The sequence below is a fragment of the Erinaceus europaeus genome, chromosome 19 (assembly GCF_950295315.1).
Source record: "Erinaceus europaeus chromosome 19, mEriEur2.1, whole genome shotgun sequence".
NCBI lineage: Eukaryota > Metazoa > Chordata > Mammalia > Eulipotyphla > Erinaceidae > Erinaceus > Erinaceus europaeus.
This window is the reverse complement of record NC_080180.1, coordinates 41544222-41570912: the sequence shown is the minus strand read 5'-3', so window position 1 is coordinate 41570912 and position 26691 is coordinate 41544222. Positions and strand designations below refer to the sequence as shown.

At 36.5% G+C, this 26691-nt stretch overlaps 1 protein-coding gene across 1 annotated transcript in view; it reads right to left on the bottom strand.

Moving 5' to 3' along the window:
• FSTL5 (follistatin like 5) overlaps window positions 1-26691 on the bottom strand; it is a 736076-nt gene that overhangs the window by 652150 nt on the left and 57235 nt on the right. The window contains exon 2 of the mRNA XM_007529584.3: window positions 13679-13820. Coding sequence (XP_007529646.1) covers window positions 13679-13804 — 126 coding nt within the window. The 5' untranslated portion in view covers window positions 13805-13820. The remainder of the gene's footprint in view (window positions 1-13678; window positions 13821-26691) is intronic.

Below are 26691 nucleotides of genomic sequence, written 5' to 3'. Positions count from 1 at the left end.
TACCTTGAACAGATGTTGTTTGTGATGCAAATGGAAAAATAGAGTTCACAAATGTTTTACAGTTATAAGAAAATATTTAGTCCAAGGTTGTCACCATTCCAAAGCACTTCTTGCAACTCATTGACCAAACTACTTCATACAGAGCCCCACCCAACTACAAAAGGACCAGCCCATGAAATGTTACCAGATTACCATGTGATCACGATATGGGGGAATTGAAAACAGAGCAACAAGGCTAGATTATTTAAAAAAAAAAAACAAAAAAAAACGGAGTTCCCAGAAGACGGCAGACTGAGAAGCTGCTAGTGGCTTGAGCTCTGACCACACCTTCTGGAAACGGTAGGATTTTCTGCCTTTAGTAGGCCAGTCAATAAGGGGTCCTAGCAGTGACACCAAGGAGGTGACTATAACTTAATTTGGGTTAAGAAATAGAGTAGAAAAAAAGGGGGAAATTTTTTTTCCATTTAATTATAAAGCACACCTCCTCCCCCTCCCCAACCCCCAAAACCAGTCCCTGGGGACCAGCTACTAGCAGGCTCCCTTGCTGAGCTTCTGTCTTTACCAAATTCCTGTCCCACCAGGGAGTATCATTCATTCTAAGTCTATATGCTTCTGAAACCTCTGGCCTTTTTTTTCTTTCTAAGTAGCCAACCCCCCCCACCTCACCCCGCATAGCTAATTAAATAATTAAAAATAAATAAATTAAAAACGATCTTTCCTTTCACCGCTGTTTTATGACTGTTCTTTTTCTTGTCTTTTTCTTTTCTCTCTCTCTTTTTTTTCTTCTTTTTCTCATTCTAGTCATCCTTTCTTCCTTAATCCTACAGCTTCCAAAGCCACAGGCCCCAGCCCCCACAACACCAAACAGTGTGCTTTTTTGAATTCACTGACACTCATTTGGGAATTATTTGGGGGGATAATTCTGACTCAGTGTGGACTCTCACTGTGAGTGTCTCTGCTAAACTTCCCTTTCCTCCTTTAGCCACCCCTAGAATATACAGTGGATAGTAGATTTGCATAACTGTCTACTTCAGCCATCCTTGACTAGTCCTGAGGGTTTTTTTTTCTTTCACTGCTCTTTAATTACAGCTCTTTTTCTTCTCTTTTCCCTTTTCTCTCACTTGTCTCTTTTTTCTTTTTCTTTTCTTTTTTTTTTTTATCTTGTCATACACTTCTTCCTTCCTTCTTCTTTGCCTTTCTGAATTTGTGAATTATTTTGGAGAAGAAATCTGACTCAGAGTGGACTCTATGTGTGTGTATCTCTGCTCTAGTTCCGTTTCCCCTCTTGTTACCCCTAGAATATACAGTGGATAGTAGATTTGCATGACTGTCTATTCTTGCTATCCCTTCTTTCTTTTCTCTTTCTTCTTCACTGGGATTTGGTTACTATTTTTTCATGGACTTCAGAAATTGTTTGGCTAACTGATAGTTATTAAACTGCTTCAATACTTGCTTCAGTCGCTACTATAATTCCCGAGGTTGGTGAATGCAATTGTCATAAAGGTATTTAGTACAGTGTTGCTTGTGCTCAAAACACAACAACTGAGGAACAACAGAGCATAAAAAAGGAAACACATTAATAAAAAAAATGGGTAGATCATCCATAATAATACAATAATAGTGGGAGACTTCAATATCCCACTCTCACACTTAGACAGATCAACAATGCAGAGAACCAAAAAAGATATAAGAGAATTGAATGAAGAGATTGACAGACTAGACCTCTTGGACATTTTCAGAGTCCTTCACCCCAAAAAACTGGAATACATCTTCTTTTCAAATCCACATAACACATACTCAAGGATAGACCACATGTTAGGCCACAAAGACAGCATCAATAAATTCAAGAACATTGAAGTCATCCCAAGTATCTTCTCAGACCACAGTGGAGTAAAACTAACATTTAACAATAAACAGACAATTATTAAAAGTCACAGAATTTGGAAACTAAACAACATACTCCTTAAGAACCACTGGGTCAGAGAGTCACTCAAGCAGGAAATTCAAATGTTCCTTGAAACAAATTAAAATGAAGACACAACCTATCAAAATATTTGGGACACAGCTAAAGCAGTATTGAGAGGGAAACTTATAGCCATACAATAACATATTAAACACCAAGAAGAAGCTCAAATGAACGAACTTAATGCACACCTCATGACTTAGAGGAAGAGGAACAAAGGAACCCTAAAGCATCCAGAAGGACAGAAATCACTAAAGTTAGAGCAGAAATAAACAACATCGAAAATAAAAGAACCATACAAAAGATCAATGAAGCCAAATGTTGGTTCTTTGAAAGATTAAACAAAATTGACAAACCCCTAGCCAGACTCACCAAACAAAAAAGAGAGAAGACTCAAATTAATAGAATTGTAAACGATGGAGGAGATATCACAGCTGACACCACAGAAATCCAGAGAATTCTGCGAAACTTCTATAAAGAACTATATGCCACCAAGCTAGAGAATCTGGAAGAAATGGAACAATTCCTAGAAGCACATGCACTTCCAAAACTGAACCAAGAAGAACTACAAAATCTACATGCACCAATCACAGACAAAGAAATTGAAACCGTTATTAAAAACTTCCCCAACAAGAAAAGTCTTGGACCAGATGGCTTCACAAACGAATTCTACAAAACTTTCAGGAAACAGTACCCATACTTCTTTAGCTTTTCCATAAGATTGAAGAAACAAAAATACTCCCTTCCACCTTCTATGAAACCAACCCTGATACCAAAAGCTGATAGGGACAGAACAAAAAAGGAAAACCACAGACCAATATCTCTGATGAACATAGATGCCAAAATATTAAACAAGATCTTGGCCAACATGCTTCACTTCAGACTGTGTCCAGAGACTTCACGTGTGGAATGACAACCCTTCAACTTCATTACTTGGGTGAGACCTTTCCTTTCATAGTATACTCTAATTTCATCTCAGGTGGTACACTTTCTAACTTTCTAACAAAGTCCCATAACCTAGATATACACCAGTTTCTGTGAGAGAGAGCGTATGTTCACAAGTATCCGTAAACTACTGCAAAATATATGCCTGAAAGCAGAAGTGCACTAGAGTTTGAAGTGAGTACCCCCCTAACACTTCCTCTCCACTATTTCAAGCTTTGGGTCCATGATTGCTCAACAATTTGTTTGGCTTCGTATGTTAACTCTCTTTTCAGTCACCAGGTTCCAGATGTCATCACGATGCCTGCCAGGCTTCCCTGGATTGAAGACCCCACCAATGTGTCCTGGAGCTCGGCTTCCCCAGAGACCCACCCTACTAGGGAAAGAGAGAGGCATACTGGGAGTATGGACCGACCAGTCAACACCCGTGTTCAGCGGGGAAGCAATTACAGAAGCCAGACCTTCTACCTTCTGCAACCCACAATGACCCTGGGTCCATGCTCCCAGAGGAATAGAGAATGGGAAAGCTATCAGGGGAGGGGGTGGGAGATGGAGATTGGGTGGTGGTAATTGTATGGAATTGTACCCCTCCTACCCTATGGTTTTGTTAATTAATCCTTTCTTAAATAAAAAATTAAAAATTAAAAAATTAAAAAACACTAATTATGAGACCTATTAAAGTATTTAGAGTCTTTTTTCTTAAATCTGCTTTATATTAAGTTTTCTTGGTATGTGATATTAAACAGCTACTGTACATTTGTGAGCTTCAGTTTTCTTATTTATAAAATAGCAATAAAAACACTAGATGAGAAAGATTATATAATTGAATGATCTGAGGTCTAGGATCAAGCTAACAAAACACTTGGCATACTGCCAATTACTGTTAAATTATATATATATTAATATGTATTAATATATATGTTAATGAGAGCACTGCTCACTGCTGGCTTTTGGTGGTTCAGGGGATTTAACCTGGGACTTTGGAGCCTCAGGCATGAGAGTCTCTTTTCATTGTCACTATGCTATCTAACCCCATCCACCGTTAAGTTTTCTATGGTCTATTCTAAGTACACTAATTCCAGAGATTACTCAACTCTTCGGAGTATTCAATGAACTTTCTTACAAAAGTATGTGGTTATCCATATTTATTGTACTATATTCAACAACAAGATATATATATATAGATATATATATGTGTGTGTGTGTGTGTGTGTGTGTGTGTGTGTGTGTGTGTGTGTGTGTTGTCTCCATTTCTGTCCTACCTTTACTTTTGTCTTTTTATCATATTGATTCTTTGTCCCTTGTTTACAAAGTTATTTTTACCTCTCTCTCTCTCTCTATATATATATATATGTATATATATTACAAAACTGTAAGATTATAGAGTATAATTCCATACCACACCCACCATCAAAATTGTGTGCCCCCACCCTCCAACCTCCCAGTGATAACCAAGAAGTCAGAAACAGTTTGTTTGCTTCTGCTTTGATATTTTGTTTGCCTATGTGTTTTTCAAGTATATGTGTATCAATTCTCTAGATTCCACATATAAGTGAAACCATCAAGTAGTTCTCTTTCATCTCTTTAGTTATTTCACTAAGCATAATCACCTTCATCTCCATCTATTTTGTCCCAAAGGACTTAATATCACCTTTTTGCATTGCAGAATAATCCATGGAATACATATCCTGGGAGTTGGGCGTAGTGCAGCCAGTTAAGTGCAGGCGGCACAAAGCGCAAGAACAGGCATAAGGAATACATATCCCATAACTTGTTTAGCCAGTCATCTGATATGGCCATTTAGGTTGCTTCCAATCTTTGGTTATTGTGAGTAATGCAACTATGTACATAGGGGTGCATATTCACATTTTATTAACATTAACACTGAATTAACACATCAGTGTCCTTCACATAAATGCCTAAGAGTGATGTTGCTGGATCATAAGTATTTCCATTTTCATTTAAGGACTCTTTCAAAGGGGCTGCACAAGCTTGCATTCCCAACAGTATAGCAAGGTCCCTGTCTCCACAGCCTCACTAGCACCTGGCATTTCCTGATTGTTGTTGATGTAAGCCATTCTCTGAGGTGTGAGGTCGCATCTCTGTGTAGTTTTATTTTTTTATTTTATTGAAGGGGATTAATGTCTTACAGTAAATACAGTTGTGATACATGGGTAAAATTTCTCAAGTATCTGCACAACACTTTCACTGCCAATCTAGGTCCTCTGTCACCTGAATGTCCTCTTTCCCATTCTGAGTCCTTTACTTTAATGCAATACACCAAATTCAGTCCAAGTTGTGTTCCCCTTTTCTGTTCTTTATTTCTCAACTTCTGTTTCTGACTTATATCCTTTAACATGATTCTTTCCAGCTCGATACAAGATGAGGTTAAGAAGGTGAATTTATTGTTTTTAATAGCTGAGTAGTATTCCACTGTGCATATAATACCACTTTCTCAATCACTAGGTTTTGACTATTATAGTTTGTGCTGCTATGAATGTAGGTAGACATAGATCATTTTGAATGAGTGTATTTGATTCCTTCAGATACACCGTCAGCACAGGAATTGCCAGGATATAGGGTAGATTCATTTCAAGCTTTCTTTGAGTTCTCTGGACTGCTCTCCAGAGGAGTTAGAGCTATTTACATTCCTACCAGCAAAACAAGAGAGCTCCTTTACTCCTGCATTTTTTGTTACTATCCTTTTTGATGTATGACATTCTCACAGGGATGAAGAGGTATCTCTTTGTATCCTTTTGAATGGGGTCATTTGTTTTGTTTTGTTTTGTTATTGTTGCTGAGTTCTTGAGCTCTTTATATATGTTGGTTATGAACTTTTTGTCTCAAATATGGTATATAATGATCTCCTGTTCTGTAAGTAGTCTCTTTGGTTGGTGGTTTCTTTGATGTGCAGAAACTTTTTAATTATGTAGTCCCACTTATTTGTTTATTTATTTATTTATTATTTCCTTGCAATTTGACTTGAGTCATTAGAGATGTGCATCAAAATTAGATGGAAAAGAGTTCTGCCATTTTTTCCCCCTCCAGGGTTATTGCTGGGCTCAGTGCCCGCACCATGAATCCACCGCTCCTGGAGGCCATTTTCCCCCCATTTTTGCTGCCCTTGTTGTTGTAGCCTCGTTGTGATTATTATTATTGCCATTGTTGATGTTGTTCGTTGTTGGATAGGACAGAGAGAAATGGAGAGGGGAAGGGAAGACAGAGAGGGGGAAAGAAAGATAGACACCTGCAGACCTGCTTCACCGCCTGTGAAGTGACTCCCCTGCAGGTGGGGAGCCTGGGGCTCGAACCGGAATCCTTACGCCTGTCCCTGCGCTTTGCGCCACATGCGCTTAACCCACTGCGCTACCGCCCGACCCCCCTCTGCCAATATTTCCACTTTAAGTATGGTAGTTTCTGGTCTAACACTCAAGTCTTCAATATATTTGGAGTTTACCTTTGTGTATGGTGAAATGTTCAGTTTCATTCTTCTGCGTGTTTCAACCCAATTTTCCCAACACCATTTGTTGGAGACACTTCTTTACCCCATTTAATAGTTTGGGCACCTTGTCAAAAATTAGATGTCCACAGGTGTAGGGGATTACCTCTCTAGGTTGTAATATTGCCATTAGGATAAATACTATTTCACACATGTTTGTATTATTAAATGAATAAATAACAATCGTACATATAAATGTAACTTGTATAAATTAAATATGTGATGGTTACTTTTAAATAATCATTTGAAGAACACTTTGAATATTTACATCTGGTGATTGTATTTTACAATTGTAGAGTGCTAATAGATCCCTACATTGATGTTCCATAGATGACTGTTGAATAAACATACTGCATGAAACACATGATCAGCTTCCCAAAAACGTCCATGGACTATAACTGAGAAGTATTTATTTGGCATGAGTAGTTTATATGCTACTCATTTTTTATAAAAGATCGTTTTATTTTCAAAGTAGTAAGTAATACATATATTCAGGACAGGATTTGTGTTATCTTACCTTTTTTATCACCCCTTCAAGAGGAGAGTTCAGGCCAGACTATATATAAACAGTCATCAGAAAGACAATTCAGTTGTTTATCTCAGACCCTCATCTGCTTAGGAATCGTACACAGCTAGTTGAGGAGGGTCACATCTTCATAACCACACATGACCCAAACCAGAAAAGAAAGAGTTCTCCCCCACCCCGCCACCCCCACCCATGCATGCCATCAACTTCTCTTAGCCAATTGTGATAAAACTGTGAAGCTGTGTATCCAATCCAAGGAAAACAAAGCAGTTTCAAACTGGTGTTAGGGAGTAAGTACTTGGCTGCTGTATCTAGCCAGTGTGTGCCAACATGGTGGACCCAGACTGGGATGGCATTCAGTTCTGAACAATCAAATAAACTATCTCCCTTCCTGCCTTTCTCAAGTTTATCTTTTCTGTTCTTGGGGTGAATAGGTAAATTCATTTCTAGCAGCCGGGGAACTAAATGCCTTGGTCATTAGTTTCAGTAGCTGCCACTAAGACATATATATTCTTTTGGGGGGATTAATGGTTTACAGACAAGATTAAAATACAGTCTTTTATATATGTGTAACATTTCTTAGTTTTCCACATGGCAATCTAACCCCCTTTAGGTCCTCTGCCATCATGTTTCATGGACCTGAAACCTCGTCTCTCACCCCCACCCCCAAGTTTTTTGGTTTTTACTTTGGTGCAATACACCAAATATGTTATTCATTTTTATCTAGAGTGAGACAAATATATTTTCAATTGCACTTATATATACATATTATTATAAATTATATCTTTGCATATATTTAAATTTACATTATTTTGGTGTAACCTGAAAGATAAGTCTCACATTTCACTGTTTTAACTTAAGGTTGATTATACAGTTGGCATATCTTTTTTCATAAAAATTAGTGACATATTATATTTACTAAAATTCAAATTGTATATATTTAAAAGTAATACAAATAGAAATTTCCTTATATAGTCCTTAGTTTTTTAATTTTATAAACTTATTATTTGCAATCAACCTCATTTTAACTTTTATAGGTATATTTATTGATTTTATCCTGAGAAATTATTTTAAAAGAAATTATATTTAATTCATTATATTAATGTAATTCATTGTGTGAAGTTATAGTGGTCTATATATATTTATCAGTTCTAAGTATAACTTTGATTTCAGCTTTATCTATTCAAATTGAATCAATCTTTCCATATATATATATATATATATATATACACATACATATATATACCTATATATGTATATATATTTACTGAGTGTTAATTATATCTCAAATACTGTCCTGGGTAGTAGTATAACAAGATAAAAAGTATCATACCACAGTGGGAGAAATCATCCCAAATCAAATAAATTAAATGTCAATAGTTAAAATCTTTAGTCAATCTAAATGTCCATTAAAAGATGATCAGTCCTTTGGTGGTGGGAATGCTGTTTATGTACACTCCTAGCAAAATGTAGACATATAAATCAGTAGTTAATTAATATGAGAGGGGGAAAATCAATTGTATGTCTCAAAGTTTCTCAAAACACAAACTGAATCTTTTTAATATATAGGCTGTGTATTTGATATGCGGACTCTCTCAAAAGCCTAGACCAAGTAGATTAGAAGCATCCAATAGCACAGCTATATACAAGATACTGGATACTGTACAGCAAACCATAACAAAAGGACTTTTCAAAGTGAACCCAATTAACAAATAATGTGATGATAACATTAACTATCGACTGTCTTTTTGAACCCTAAGACAGCAGGAACCTCACATCTCCACTATAGAGCCCCTACTTCCCCCAGTCCTGGAACCCTTGGATAGGGCCCACTTTCCCGTATGCATCTCCCAATCCAAACCAAATAATATTGCATCTGCCGATCACAACCTAACCAATGCAACCATTGCCACCTCAACATGCTTCACCTCAGACTGTGTCCAGAGACTTCACGTGTGGAATGACAACCCTTCAACTTCATTACTCGGGTGAGACCTTTCCTTTTATAGTACACTCTAATTTCATCTCAGGTAGTTCACTTTCTAACAAAGTCCCATAACCTAGATATACACCAGTTTCTGTGAGAGAGAGCTTATGTTCACACGTACCCATAAACTACTGTAAAATATATACCTGAAAGCAGAAGTACACTAGAGTTTGCAGTGAGTACCTCCCTAACACTTCCTCTCCACTATTCCAAGCTTTGGGTCCATGATTGCTCAACAATTTGTTTGGCTTCATATGTTAACTCTCTTTTCAATCACCAGGTTCCAGATGCCACCAGGATGCTGGCCAGGCTTCCCTGGATTGAAGACCCCACCAATGTGTCCTGGAGCTCAGCTTCCCCAGAGACACACCTTACTAGGGAAAGAGAGAGGCAGACTGGGAGTATGGACTGACCAGTCAACGCCCATATTCAGCGGGGAAGCAATTACAGAAGCCAGACCTTCTACCTTCTGTAACCCTCAACGACCCTGGGTCCATGCTCCCAGAGGGCTAGAGAATGGGAAAGCTATCATGGGAGGCGGTGGGTTATGGAGATTGGGTGGTGGGAATTGTGTGGAGTTGTACCCCTCCTACCTTATGTTTTTGTTCATTAATCCTTTCTTAAATAAAAAATTAAAAAAAAAAGATAATTAGATAGAGAAGTTAGGGAATACATTCAGTGGGATATTGGAATTGATTAATTTATTATCATTTTTTAGATAGAGACAGAGAAGCAGAGAGAGCTAAAGAGACCACAGCACCAAAGTTTCCTTCAATGAGGTAGGGGTCAGACTGGATCGTGAACCTGGATTGTGAACAGAGAGCAAAGCAGTACAATAGCTAAGTTAAATGAATTATTTGCCAGCCCTAGTATATAATTTAAATACAAGATATTGTATCATTCAGGACCAAATGGATGGAAATAGAGGGGATTATGCTAAGTGAAATAAGTAAAGAGATGAGAGACAGCTACATGCAGACTACAGATAACTAAAGCAAATTAAGTTACCAAAAATAATAACTGCACTGTCTCTTAAGATTGTGTGAAAACTATGGCAGCTGTCATAGAGAAGGGGGGTGCACAAGAACTTTGGTGGTGTATACTATGAGCTGAATACACCATATATAGGCGTGGAAGCTACACTCCTGGCATCTGATAATTCTCTAAACCAATGTGAAATCAAATGTATCCTGGTAAATTGTGATAAGTTCTATAAACAAATATGCATTTTAAAAGGGAGAGAGGAACTGTCTCTGATTACTGTATTTTCTTTTAGTTTTTTATTATCTTTATTGGATAGAGACAGCCAGAAATCGACAGGGAAGGGGATGATAGAGAGGGAGAGAGACAGAGAGACACCTGCAGCCCTGCTTCACCACCACTCACAAAGCTTTCCCTCTGCAGATGGGGACTGGGGGCTTGAACCCAGTGTCCTTGTGCACTGTAACATGTGCACTCACCCACCACTCAACCCTTATATTTTCAATTATGATTGTAAAGTATAGTGACATGTGAGTATAACTAGAAGAGAAACCAGTGGATAAAAGTATGGTTAGTAATTCCAAGAATCCAAGTAGGATGGATGAAGGTGATAGATGAAGACTAAAGTTAAGTCCCTGGTAAAATTAATCTTCAAGAAACATAATAGCTCCCAGTAGTTTGAAGGCAGGTTGACAGTGAGTAGAAAGTAGAAAGCATCTTTTTTAGCTTTAACACTTCTTCAAGGACTTGCAGAGCTGAGGGAGTCATTTTTTTTTTTTTTTACTTCCATCAACTACACAGTTTCTTATACCTACACACACACACTCAGAAAAAAATGACTTTTTAATTTAATTTCACATTCCCTAAGTAGTTTAAATATTAGATATTGGTAATATTAGATATTTAGAAGTAAAGGTAGAGTTAAAAAAAAGTAAAGTGACTTTAATAATACTTAGTAGGAATTAATGTTTTTTAAAAATATTTATTTATGTATTCTCTTATTTATGTATATATTTATTTATGTATTTATGTATTCAGTTTTGTTGGCCTTGTTGTCATTGTTGGATAGGATAGAGAGAAATGGAGAGAGGAGGGGAAGACAAAGAGGGGGAGAGAAAGAGACACCTGCAGACATGTTTCACTGCTTGCTTGTGAAGCAACTCCCCTGCAGGTGGGGAGTTGGATGCTTGAACTGGGATCCTTAAGCTGGCCCTTGTACTTTGCACCACCTGAGCTTAACTCGCTGCACTACCGCCCAACTCTGGTATTAATGTTTTTAAAAGAGGTCTTTTTTTTAGGGCACTGTCTTGTTTCTTTTTGTTAATACTTCATTATATTTCATAGTAATGCATAACAATTATCTTTGATATTTAAATGCTATTCAAAACAGTTTGGTGTAAATGTACACTAATGCTAAAAATATGGTATATTTAATAGTGGAATAATAAAAGAAACATAGTTAAAATACTACCTGTAATTTTTCTGTGATCAATTCAATTAAGAATTAACTATTATATTCATGGTACCAGGAATTAAAATAATTAGAAAGGCATAGCTTCTGAGATCAAGATACAAAACTTAGGTAGAGGAATAACATAGAACAAGTATTCACTGGGCACGCAATTTATGAACCAGCATAATACACTAATAGTGTGTTTAGAGAGCACTCATCAAAGACTTACTATTTTAAGTTTTGGCCTTAGGAAAATTGAATTGTCTTAAATAACTTTTAAATATAGTAATACAAACCCAATTCTCCAAATGTATTAATCCAGAATATAAACCATTACATACTCTTTATGTTGAATGTGATTAAATTTTTACAATCATTTTTGACTTTGTAATATATTTTCTCTGTCTACACGTTTTCATTTTCCTGGCTATGAAACATCGTGCAAGCTATCTGGAGTCAATGGATTTAATACATTTACACATTCATAAATTCTTTTAAATTACTATAAAATGTAAATAGGTACATCTGTATAACAGGATTTGGCAGTAAAAGAAAATAATATATTTAAGAGCTTAGCCTTTGTTTGATATATAAACTTCATGTAAAAGCTATTTTATCCAAATGAAGTAGTATAAAAGAATCTCAGCAAAATATATGCAATGCAAATATAACAGCATGTGTTGGAAGCCAGAAGGAAATATATTTTATTTTGAAAGTATTTTCATTTCCCTTTCTTTTTCATTTTTATTTTTGCTTCCAGACTTATTGCTGGGGCCCGGTACCAGAACTAAGAATCCACTGCTCCTGGAAACCATTTTTCCCCCATTTTATTGGAAAGGACAGAGAGAAATTGAGAGAGAGCAGGGGGAGAGAGAAAGATAGACACCAGAAGACATACTTCACCACTTGTGAAGCTTCCCCTTTGCAGGTGGGGTGTGGGGGCTCAAACCCAGGTCCTTGTATGGACTTAGTCCTTTGTTTACTTAACAGGATGTGCCAGTGCCTGCCCCGTTTTGTTCTTTTATTTAATTGGCGGGATTAATGGTTTATAGTAAATACAGTTGTTGATATATGTGTAAAATTTCTCAATTTTCTTCAAAACATTCTCACTCTCAACCTAGGTCTTCCTGCACCAAAAGTACTTTTCATTTATTTATTTATTTATAAAATGGAAATCCTATTAATTTTTGGTAAGTTACATTTTAACTTGCAATTATAACCAAAAATATATGGCAAAATACTGCCTTACATAATAAAATGTGTGCAAATGTTATTTGCAATAGCATGATCTCTCACTACAATTAAGTTCCAGCTGACTGAACTTTTATTTTATAATTTATATTGGGCGTAAATACAGGTAACTTATAGTATACTTCAATGTCAGTTGTATACATAAACATAGTTAATGCAAAGTGATATGTCTTTCCAACACTACATGACCCAAAATGTGGTTCTTAATGAAATAAAAATGTCTAATGAATTTTATAAAAACTAATCCTTTCATTATCATGTGCAAGGGCCCAGGTTCAAGTCCCTGGTCCCAAACGGCAGGATGGGAATTTTCACAGCTGGTAAAGCAGTATAGCATGTACCACTTTCTCTCCCCCTCTCTCATCCTTCCCTCTCAATTTCTCTGTTTCTATCAACAAAAATAAAAATAATTAAAAAAAAACAGTCCTTTGCTTACATGTTCTGATAATGTAATTTTTCATACTTTGTGTCAAATCAAGATATTTAAGAGTTATTTAATGATATATCTAAAGGTAAATAGTTTAGGCTTAAAATTATTTCAAAAGTAATAGAACTACCTTATTTATTAGCCTATTTGTTTTTATAAATACACTATCTGATTTCCTGTGAACTTTAAGATACTGTATTTACTTTTCTTTCTTTTTCTTTAAACTATCTTTATTTATTTGTTTGGATAGAGATGGCCAGAAATCGAGAGGGAAGGGGATGTTAGAGAGGGAGAGAGACAGAGAGACACCTGCAGCACTGCTTCACCACTTGTGAAGCTTTCCCCCTGCAGGTGGGGGCCAGGGGCTCGCACCAAGGTCCTTGCACACTGTAACATGTGCGCTCAACCAAAAGCACCACCATCTGGCCCCAAGACAATGTATTTAAAACCGAACCATCTCTATGCCTGAAAAAGAAATAGTGTCCCTATTTCTATCATGCTATGTTTGCAAGGTTTTTTTTATAATAAATAAATACACTTTGAAAGCATATGCTAAAATAAGCGTATGTTGCTAAGTGAACAAGAAAATAGGCAGCTAATAGTTCACAATTATTTAACACTATCAACAAATTGAAAATGGTTACTGTACCTTGTGTCGCAATCTGATGAGAGGCTGATAGGACTTAAGACCATATCCTACTTCTTTGGGTGGCCTTCCTTCTGACTCCAAGAAAAGGAATCCAAGAACCAAAACAGCTGACAAGCACTTCAACATCTTTAATGCTTTTTACCTATGAAAATGAGCATTGCAAATAATCAGGAACTATGTTGAAGAAACATTAAGAGTGATTATTAGCACACAGAAATCAATATATGTTTGATCAAAACTGCTGTTGTCAATGAAATTCTTAAGTATCTTTAGATAAAATTTATGATCACCAAGATCATACAAAATCATTTGTATGAGACAGCCTTATATAACATGAAATAAATAGAAATATAGGAGCCAATAAATTTGAATCAAGGATAAAGTAAAGAAAGGTTAAATGAAAACAAAGAGAGGTCAGGCTGTGATGCACCAGGTTAAATGCACATAGTACCAAGCACCAAGGACCCATGTAAGGATACTGTTTTGAGCCCATGTTCCCCACCTGCAGGAGGGGTTGCTTCACAAGTGGTGAAGCAGTTCTGCTAGTGTCTATCTTTCTCTCTCTCCCTATCTTCCCCCTCCTCTCAACTTCATCCAGAGAGAGAGAGAAGAACAGCTTAACTTTGTCTACATTCTTTTTAATTTTTTTTATTATCTTTACTTATTGGATAGAGACAGTCAGAAATCGAGAGGGTAGAGGGAGATAAAGAGGGAGAGAGAAAGAGAGACACCTGCAGCCTTACTCCACCACTTGCAAAGCTTTCCCCTGCAGGTGGGGACCAGGGGCTCGAACTTGGGTCCTTGCACATTGTAATATGTGCGCTCAACCAGGTGCGCCACCACCTGGCCCCTATCTACATTCTAAGTATCAATAAAATCAATCTACCAACTATAAATCTTAAACACCTCTGAACACGCTGATTAATTTTATAAAGACTGACAAAATAGTCCTATGATAGGCAACTAAACTGAAATACAATAGAAATTAAGCTGGTTGGCAATAGTGAGTTGCAAATTTATCTTTCCAATAGTATCAAAAATGGTGGTTTTTAGAAAAGCATTTTATAATTGTTTTAAAGAAAAAATCTCTCTGAGCTTTTTCAGGCCTCCATATTTTTAAATATACCAGGAAAAAATGCAATTTAGCTTACATTTACTACCAGGGAAATGTCACATATTTTTTCCAAATAACCAATATATGCTTTGAGTTGAATCATATTCCACTTTATCACTTTGACCAACACAGTCCTATACCCAGTGTGGCAATGAATACTTTTCTCTAGGTTGCTCTACTTAGCCAAGTTCTCTGTGTGAGTTTTTAAAATAAACTTCCCAGCTTCTTCCAACATGAAGACTTCAATTTTCATCTTCTGTATTTTTACCTTTTGGTTCTTGATTATTAAACAATTTGTTCTGATTTGAATCTTAATATTTTTTCAGCCACCAAGTTGTAGATGCTACCATGACTCCAACATGACTTTCCTGGGCAGATGACCTCACCAATGTACCCTGGAAACCCACCTCCTCAGATCTCTGCCCCGCTAGGGAAAGATAAAAACAGGCTGGGGGTATGGATTGACCTGCCAATGCCCATGTCCAGTGGAGAAGCAATTACAGAAGCCAGATCTTCCACTTTCTGTACCCCATAAAGATGTTTGGTCCTTACTGCCAGAGGGATAAAAAAAACAGAGAAAGTTCCAACGGATTGGATGGGATATGGAACTCTGGTGGTGGGAATTGTATGCAGTTGTACCCTTCTTAACCCGCAATCTTGTTGATCATTATTATATCACTAAAAAGATAAATAAATAAAAACAAAAAACTCAATTGATTTCATCTTGTTATTTTCTGTATTTTATACTCCTTCTCTCAGTTATTTTTTGTCATCTTCAAACATTCTCAAAGTACCCATATTTGAAAACAGACTTTCTTCTCCTTTGCTTTGTGAATTTTGTGAGTCATATATCTAATGCTATCCATTAAACTGCAGGTCATTTTAACTATATTTTTATCCAGCATCCCTCTATAAAGTGCTATCCCTGTTTTTGTCTATTCTGCAATAAATAATCATCCTATCATTTATGAAATTATTCCTATTATAGAATTTGTGAACACTCCAGATTTTTTGCAAGTTCATTAATTCCATAGTAAAGTTTTTATTAAATATTACATTTTGTCAAAGCTCATTGCTATCCAAGTATCCTGCCCATTTATTTAGATTAGGGCATTCCTATATATAGTTTTAAGTGTGTGTATATATATATCACATATTTAAATAGATTGTATTTTACTAAATATCCATATTAGAACACTCTACTTAAAATTCCCACTTTTACACTTAAAAACCAAAAATACCCCAGGGCCGGGCGGTGGCACACTCAATTAAGTGCACATAATACAAAGCTCAAAGGTCTGCTCAAGGATCTGGGTTAGAGCCCGCAGCTCCGCACCTGCATGGGGGAGGCTTCCAAAGCAGCAGAACAGTTCCTCAGGTGTCTGTATCTCACACTCTCTCTTCCCCTTTCAATTTCTCTCTGTCTGATCTAGTAAAATGGAAAAAATGGCCACCAGGAGCAGTCAGTTCATAGTGCTGGTACTGAGTCCTAGAGATAACCCTGGAGAACACACACACACACACACACACACACACACACAGAAAAATCTTCCTGTCATATGATACCCTTGACTCTATAGAAAGCAACACTTTCCCAGATAGTTACTCATCCATTTACTCAAGTCAACCGTAAAACAATATTCCTTGATATCTCATCTCCTTCCCCTTTTCATATTGAACTCATCACCATGCTATCAGTCCTACTTCTGATGTATGTCTTCCAAACAGTTCTTCTTACAGCCTACTGTCAAAGTTCTAGTGTCACCTGTCAGCCACTTCTCCCCTAACATGACCCAATTAGTTTTCTGATATTCCGAATCTCTGCATACAGATCTTCAGCCAATCTACCACACAGCTGTCTTAATGAACACAGTAAATTCAAACATTTTGAGTTACAACCTTTATCAATAATTTTAGGATATACTCATGTATCCTTAAAGTATAAAAACAAAATCGCTAAGATAATATACACATTTCCTACACCCTGGGTCTGCATACTTTTCTCCTCTTCTGTTCTCCAGCTACACTACCCTTCCCTTAGCTCTGAAGTTTTGGGGTCACTCCTGCTTTAAGGTTTTTAAAAGTTATTCTGTGCACTAAAATACATCATTTTGCCTCATGTATCACCCAAATACTTTCACACATCAAATAGTGCATATAACACAAAGTTGTTACATTATACTATTTACTTATTTATATGATCATTCTCAAAGTTTACATTCAATTCAGTTAATCTATTTTTAATTATACATCATGAAAAAGAATTCATGAAATATAGATCTTTATCAGTTTACATTTACTTCTTCAGAAGTCTTTATAATTTCAGAGACCTATGTTTTCGTGTTAGTTTGGTTATATGTTTTCTGAGAATTGTCTCCCTCAGGCCTAGAAAAGTCTCCTAGTACAAACTTGCTACTAGACACAACAAATGAATGAAGGAATGGATGAATGCCATTCTGAATTCAAGGATAAATGGAAGTCACATTTCCATTTATACTGACAGTGCTAAATGCAATTCTTATTTTCATTCCTGCTACAAAACTTCTGAAAACTAACCTGAGCAAAACCAAATATTTTCCTTTGCAATCTGTCCCTTTGTTGTCATTTTGATGTATAGTCTAATCCTTCTCTCAGGGGTAAATATTTGTGTATAAGACAACTGAGTAGAATATTTTAAATCCAAGACAGAGCCTAAAAATAAAGCATACAGGACTAGCTCCAGTGAAGGGATATTAATTTCTCAGGGTTCTGAAAACTATGCTTCCTTCTGTTGTCAGTAAGATGAAGAGAAGAAAAGTCATGGCAACAGCAGTGTTCAGCTGGACCTAACTTTGGATAAAAGTGAAGAAATATATATTTTTTAAGTGTTCATTTGGAAGTCAGGCAGTAGTGCAGCAAGTTAAGCTCACGTGGCGCTAAGCACAAGGATTGGCATATGGATCCCGGTTCGAGCCCCTGGCTTCCCACCTGCAGGGGAGTCGCTTCACAGACAGTGAAGAAGGTCTGTAGGTGTCTATCTTTCTTTCTAACTCTCTATCTCCCCTCCTCTCTCAATTTCTGTCTGTCCTATCCAATGACAGCAACAACAACAATAATAACCACAACAATGATAAAAACAACAAGGGCAACAAAAGGGGGAAAAATGGTCTCTAGGAGCAGTGGATTCGTGGTGCAGGCACAGAGCCCCAGCAAGTGAAAAATAAATAAATAACCCTGGAGGCGGAAAAAAAAAAAAGCTCATTTAAGAGTTGTTCTCTGGGAGTCGGGCTGTAGCGCAGGGGGTTAAACACAGGTGGCGCAAAGCACAAGGACCGGCATAAGGATCCTGGTTCGAACCCCGGCTCCCCACCTGCAGGGGAGTCGCTTCACAGGCGGTGAAGCAGGTCTGCAGGTGTCTATCTTTCTCTCCTCCTCTCTGTCTTCCCCTCCTCTCTCCATTTCTCTCTGTCCTATCCAACAACGACAACAACAATAATAACTACAACAATAAAACAACAAGGGCAACAAAAGGGAAATAAATAAAATAAATATTTTTTAAAAAAAGAGTTGTTCTCTACCATTGCCCCTTGTTCTATCTTTTCCTTCTGCACTTCATTCATTCTCTCTGTAGACAAAATTACTCCTATACTTACCTATAAGCACAGTAATGTGTATATACTAGTATACAAAGGTTTATCCCACCATCCAAAAGTAGGGACTCCTATGAAAGGCTTTGTAAACCAAAAGAGCAGAAATCACAGAATTAGTTCATATGGAGAAAATTAGCACTCCTAGAGCCTCCAAATAATCTCATGAAGTGTATGAAATAATATATAAAACCACCAATATTAATACACAGTGAAAGTAGGAATGATATGGAGGAACTTGATCTTGGAGGAACTAAGGAAGGATCATAGCTGTAAGCAGGCATTACCTCCAGAACCGCTACTTCAAAGCAAAGGCTTAAGGTGATTTGTCTTTTCACCATCTATCACAAAAGGCTAAGTCTTCTTGAGACTTCCGAAGAGGCAGCCAAAAAGTGTATGTGCCTTAATATTTATGTAGCACCATATCATAGGTGCTATTGCATGGGAGGGTGGAGCTTAGTGTTGTGGTGTCTCTCTCTCTCTATCTGCATGGTAAAGTGAAATCTAGCATGTTGCAAACTCTGACTCCACAAAAACACAACAATGCTAGTGTAAATCTTTCACAAAGGCCAAGTTCAGAAACACACACAAACATACACACACACACACACACACACACACACACACACACACACACACACACACATATATATATATATATATATATATATATATATATAGTGAGAAATAAGTACATATAAATGTATATGTAACCACATATACACATACATATATATATGTATATATATGAATGAATTTGTATAGCTCATATATTATAAGTATTACATAATGAGTAAAAGGTAGAACAAATGAAAATTAGTTTCAAATAAACAACCAAATTTTTATAAAACTTTAGTGAATAAATTTCCACATCATGATAATTAAAATGTTCTAAACATTTTCTCTGATAATAGGCAATCATGGTAATCATCATTTTTAACTAGAACACTGCTCAGTTCTAGTTAAATAAAGAAGAACTGAGCAGTGTTCTAGTTTAAAAAATAGTCTAGATAAACCACTGTATAAATATTTACTGCTCTGTATACAAGTTGTTTGCCCACCATATTAACCATATGTTTATTATTATCTCTAGGGTTTTGATTTATAAAATTTATTAACCAGTTGCAGGAAAATAGGTATAAAATGCATTATATCGACAAAGCTGTTATACAACTGGGGTAACGTACTTAGTATCACAGCTAGAGCAAATATAATATGAGAATCACATAAGTAATTTTTAAGATAACTTTTTTTTTGTCTCCAGGGTTATTGCTGGGGCTCAGTTCCTGCACTACGAATCCACTGCTCCTGGGGGCTGCTATTTTTTTCCCTTTTGTTGCCCTTGTTGTTTATCGTTGTTATTTTTATTGTTGTTATTGCTATTGTTGTTGGATAGGGCAGAGAGAAATCGAGAGAGGAAGGGAAGGCAGAGAGGGAGAGAGAAAGACAGACACCTACAGACCTGCTTCACAGCCCATGAAGCGACCTCCCTGCAGGTAGGCAGCCAGGGACTTGATTCGGGACTTTACATTGGTCCTTGTGCTTTGTGCCATGTGCACTTAACCTGCTGCACTACCACCTGGCCCCCAAGATAATTTTCAAGACACAGTGTGAGATACAGAGGGAAAGGAGGGGGCCAGGGAGATGCAATCACATCACTCCAACATTTTTGAAGTTTCTCCCTTGTAGTTGCTCCCCATATGGTGACTGGGGACTTGAACTGGGGTCCTCATGCATGGTATAGAGTATATCCCACCTCGTGAAGTACCTTCTGGATCCAAGAACTCTTACTTCTATTAAGATAGTGATTTGGGCTCAGCAGCTTATAACTATACAAGATAAAGGCCAAGGAATAATTTCAGTGTTATCCTTTGTAAATGCATACCTTATAGAGCTTTAGCCAATGAAACATCACTAATGAGTATAACTGAATCTTATTGCATAGTTATAAAACAACAAAGGGATGCATTGGATTGACCTTCCCGTGGTGCATCCCGTGAGTACCCATTCATTGGGGAAACTGACAATCCTTCCTAGCCGACTGAATCCACATGGATCCCAGTCACTTTCAAAGCCATTAACTGGCTACGGAAGAAGGGCAAACGCTAGAAGAAGAAAACAACAAACAATAGATAGCTCTTCTCATAGACGATCAGAAAATAAATGCAATCTTCTTATTATCTCGTAGCTACATGATCCATAAACATCCTTACTATATCTTGAAGAGTTCACTCATCCGCAGGTGTTCTCTGAATTGTAAATTAGCAGTAATCGATCTCATGCTAGAGAAGCTCATGATCTCATTTTCTCAGTATGGTAACCTCTGACAACTTGTTAGGTTTTCATAATTAATTGGAGGTTTGTTGATAGCTCAGTTAGACCACTGAAAATCACATGACTAAATCAAACCAGTTGGAACAGATGGTGCAGTGATGACCCTCTGACTTTTCCTTGTAACCTCCATATTTAGATAGAAGCATCAAAAAACAACCTCATTAACTGAGAGAAAGGCAAATGCATAGGAAGCTGAAAAATATCTGCCTAACATTAGACTTAACCGAGTTCAACTTAAATATGGTAAAGGGGATGAACAGAGATTTCCCTTCAAAATTATTATTTTCCTCTGAATTACACTATTGTTTCACAATATTACATGCTAGCCCTTGATGCTTATGGGGAAAGGAATTAGAAATGTTAAATATTTAGTAGATTCAAACTTGAGGGAATTAGTTTTATTTGCACATTTCTTAGGATCATTTCTATTTGGGAGGATTACTATTATTTTTTGGAGTATTAATGGTTTTTAGTGAATACAGATGTTGATACACAGGTACAAGGTCTCAATTTTCTGCAAGACATTTTCATCCCCAGCATATGTCCTCTTCCACTGTCATGCATGCATCAGAATCTGAAAATGCCCCCATCCACAGTCCTCTGCTTTGGTTCAATATAACACATTCAGTCTAATTTCTACAATGTGTTTCCGCTTTCTGTTCTTAGTTCTCAACTTCTGTCCATGAGTGAGATTCATCCCATATTCATCCTTCCCTTTCTAGCTTATCTCACTTATCTCACTTTTAAAGATCTGGGGAAGCTGAGTTAACTTACTTACGGCCTTAGGGAAAAGTATAGTCTTTTAGGTGGTGAAAAAGTTCAAGGTATTGTGTCTATGGATTTAAACATAATGATGTCAAGGTGAATCAAATCCTCAACATTATCAAACATTGCAGCAAGTCTCCTATCTGTGGATTTCATCTGAAGAACCTTCACAGCCTCTTCCTCCAGCCTGGAAAACCACTAAGATAAAGCTCCAGTCACTTTTGTGAAAACTTCCCTGTTAATCTCACAGAAACTTTGATGATCTCTGCAGGAAATTTCATATTTCTCCCTAACACAACCTTTTCCCCCTTTGATTATGGCTATTCATTTACAACAGGCTCCTATAGTATACTATTGTGAGAGCCACACAAAACTCGTTTTGCCACAATCTAACATATTTCTCAATTTCAGCAGCTCTCTCTTTGCTCTGTTTTGGATTAGGGAGGTAGCTTAAAATTCCTTGAGATAGAAAGGCTTTATGAACCTGTGTAATTTTATATCTATATGCAATTATTCCTTCTAAATTGAATTACTGTACGGAAGAGGATATAAACACATTTAATAGAGAAATTATATCTTTTGAAGTTTTTTCTTTGTGCCAAAACCTAGGGTTAAATGATATTTTTTTTGAAGTTCAGCTAGAGATATTGAATAAACACTGGAGTAGAGATACTTGCAGTTCAACAAGGAATAATGGGCTAGAGACACCTGTCTGGGGCCAATACTATCTGCAGGTTATCTAATCCAGGTGTAACATGGGGAAAGGTTAGAGGAGAAGGAGAACACCAAAGATTAAAGCATATTTGGTTGACAAAGAACACCAGTGTGAATAATTTAAAGCTAATACAAAGGACAATTAAGAGTCACAAACTGGATGCTGTGCAATCATAAGGGAAAGCAACTAAGAAAAATAGAATATATGTCTTAGTGAACATATTGGGATGAAAATCTGTGGTATTCAATTATCTCAAAATATTTTTCTGATATGAATCATTGTTTTTTTAACCAATACATTTAGAAAAAAAACATTACTAGTTTATGAAAGAAAAGCATGTCTTTCAATGGCTTCATATTTATTCAACTAATTATTGTCACAATGTTGTTTGTTTAATATAATGCATGAGAGGGAGTCCGGTGGTGGCTCAGCAGGTGAAGCGCACATGGTGCAAAGTGCAGGGACTAGAGTAAGGATCCGGGTTTGAGCCCCCAGCTCTCCACCTGCAGGGGGGTTACTTAATAAGTGGTGAAGCATGTCTTCAGGTGTCTATCTTACTCTCCCCCCTCTGTTTTCCCCTCCTCTCTCCATTTCTCTCTGTCCTATCCAACAACAATGACATCAATAACAACAATAATAACCACAACAATGGCAACACAAAGAAAATAAAAATAGCCTCCAGGAACAATGTAACAATGGATCTGTGGTTCAGGCACTGAGCCCCAGTGATAACCCTGGAGGATATATATATCAAAAGATTTAATTCAAGACCTCTCAAGTGGGCATTACCTCTACACAGACTCTCAGGCTATTTTTCCCTTTTTTATTTAGATAGAGACAGAGATAGAAAAGAGAGTAAGAGAGCTGTCTGTTTCATCTCCAGGACCATGCCACAACTGATGTCTAATCCAAGACTGATAGCCCTCAAATTTTGCCCCAAGTAGTTGTTGTAATTCCACTATTCATAATACTTAATTTTGCAGACAAGAAAAGATACTTGTACAAGATGTATCCATGGGGGGGGGGGGCTATTTTCAGACCAATACTATGGAAAAAATAATTTTTTGTACAAATTCAGTTGAAATAAGGGAAATGAAGATAGAGATAAACTCATACAGTAGTAATAAGAATATAAGATTTGAGTGACTTTTCTCCCAGATAGCATGAGCAAGGACCTTTTAAACCATGTAGAAATACTGGCATACATGAAGCTTTCCCATTTCCTAATTCTGTGTCTTATTGGTTTATACTGAGGAAATATTCAAGACTTTTAAATACAATGCCGCATAGTAAAAGAATAAAATGTGTGTAGTATACTTTTTCCCCCAAAAATCTAAAATAGGAATAGAATTCTGTAGAATAATGAGAAGCGTGATCATGAAAATAACTTCACTCTTTCAAAAGAGGGACATTAATTTCAATGGCATTTGAGTTATTAATTTGAATGAACAAAACTGTCTAGATTACAATCAATTATACCTTTCAATAGCCAACTTTATTTAAATCTGAACAAAGTTAAATGCAAATGAAATATAGCCCTTGCCATTTTCTAGGAACTGCATTTAAGCTTGTATTAAGAAAAAGTATTCATGCTAAATTGTATTTCACATTTTCTATTAGTAGATGGATGCCTTCTATTTGAGACATGGAAATGCAGTATTATTATTTTTTAAAAGCCCTATAAAGTGGTAAATAAACATTTGTTTTCTAAACTATCTTTATTATGTAAACTATGTTGCAGTTAGATTATATTCTCCATTACACTAAAAGTTTTAAAGTAAAATATAAAAATAACAGATTTAAAATATATTGGGGATTTTGTATAGCCAATTTATATCATACATAAAGAAATTGAAAACTAGTAAGAATAGCAGGTGTACAACAGGTGAAAACAGATGTGAACTTTGAACACAGATATCCTGATTCCAAGGACAGAACTGTTTAAATGCTACAAGACATTTGGTTAGAAGTCATTCAATATGGAAAGGAAGGGCATACATAAATATGTTTTATTATCGATGGTATATCTCAATAACTACAGATCAGTGAACCTCAACAATATTCTATTTATTTTTATAAAGATAGAGAAGGTAGATAGGCAGAAAGAACAAAAGACTATATAGCACCAAAACTTCCTTCGATGAGGTGAGGACCAGGCCTGGACCTGACTCATGCCCATGGCAAAGCAGTACCCTAAGAAAGCTATTTCTCCCACCCTCAACAAGTTTATATTACTGTTCACTAACATTTCCACAGAGAAGTGAAGGCATTAGAGGGACCCTCTCTATACAAGTTTTTGTTCAAGAAATGAATGTTTACTTGATACTATAAGAACAAATAATTTTTGAAAGCAAATTTGCTAAAGTACTTGCTGCATCACCTTCGTGCCATATGTGCTTATTAACCTGCTGTGCCACCGCCCAGCCCCTCCCAAAGTACAATTTTCTTAATCCTATGAAGTTATATGTTATCACTTTCTTCTAAGCAATGCTTACTCTGAGTAATTTAAACTGGCCATAATAATCAATCTCACAGCTTGCTAAAAAGTTGTGGTCTAGACCATAGTAAAAAAAATAAATAACTGAGGGTCCACAAAACAACTCACTTGGTAAGTGTGTTGCTGTATCATGTGCATGATCCAGGTTCAAGTCTAGCCCTCACTACACTGAGGAAACTTTGGTGCTAAGGTCTCTTTTGCTCTCTCTCTTTCTCTCTGTCTGTCTTCCTACTGGCCTCTATATTTTAAAAAAATAATAATAAATAAAATAAATAACTAATTAAAATTATGTCATGTTGGCTGAGATGCCTGGTATATTTCATTTGTAAGTCCAGCTGACTTAGGTGTGACAAGGTTAGAAAAGTTATGTGATGTCAGTAATTCAGATTCAGTATGTATCATGTGTTACATTTCAGACTTTCTAGCTTCTTTTCCCACAGATAAAAATGGCACTTTTCAACTTGTAATTGAAATATATAGCAAAAAAAAAAAAAAAAAAAAAAGGTTTTACCTACAAGCAGCATTCTCCCATAGCAGAAAAAAAAAAAAAAAGAAGAAGAAACTTGGAATTGGTTTAAAGTAAAAAGATAAAAAAAAAAATCTGCTTACTTGTGACTGGACAAAAAAGACAAAAACAAAACAAACATTTCCTTACCACTTGCCTTACATTCTCCACCAACTGAAATCCTGCTTCTAATAACTCATCCACAAAACAGCTCTCCTGAAATGACCCATTTTATGTCCCTCCTCCTTTCAGTATCGGTTCCCATATACTCTCTGGACTACATAGCAACTTTTCAGCTCTCACTTGTGTTTTCCTTCACTCACCTGATGCACTAAAGATGATGTTCCCTAAGTCTAGTGTTTGAACATCACAAAATCAATATGAGAGAGTCTGGATAGTGGCACACCGCTACAGTGCACATGTTACAACGCACAAGGCACAGGTTCAAGGCCCTACTCCCCACCTCCAGTGGGAGAAGTTTTTCAAGCCGTGAAACAGTGTTGCAGGTGTTTTTCTTCCGACTTCTTTATTTTTCTCTTCCCTATCAACTTCTCTTGTTTCTATCTAATTAATTAAGTAATTATTAGAAAATATAGGACTGCTATGTGCAGGTTCAAATACCCACTCCCCAAGTGCAGAGGGGAAGCTTCAGGAGTGGTAAAGGAAGTAGTAAAGGTGTGTCGCTGTGTTTCTCATCCTCTCTTTCTCTCCTTTTTCAATTTCTCTCTGCTCTATCAAATATGAGAGAGAGCAAAAGAGAGAGAGAGAGAGTGAGAGAAATGGCCACAGGAACAGTGAATTCATAGTGCTGCTACTGAGCTTTAGCAATAACCCTGGTGGTAGAGAAAAAAAAAAAAAGAAAACAAGTTCCTTATTCTGTTTATTCTCAATAACACATTCAAGAAAATTTAAGAAAAAATATGTCCTGGTATTATACACTAAAATCTGTGAAAATATATTTTATTCTAAAGTAGGTACCCAGTGTAAGTATACAAATTAAACTTGTTAAATTTCTCCCTCCCCCAAGCTACGGATGTAACTTACTAGTACACTGCAAAAACAAGAACTAAATGCCAGCAATTTCATACATATATATTTTTTTCTGTGAAATACATCTAAGTAAGTTTGACTAGTATAATGTGAAAAATACGACCTCCTAAAAGCTTCAAATAAGGACATATTCTGTGACCTTGAAACTCTTGCCCTGGTTCAAGAGAAGAGAGAATTGTTATAGCTTCTGTCTTCTGGATTCATTGCCACCTACCTTGATGATCACTTAAAATGTAAATTAAGAAAGAATGCAGCTCTTCAGATTGACTCTGCCTAAAATCCCAAAGGTACTATGTTAGAGATTTTATTTGCTATTAAAAAATTATTGCATTTTTGTCAATGTCAGACAGATTTTTAAATTCAACCTACCCCATACCAAGGTTTCCCAGCAGCCAGTGTTCTTGAAA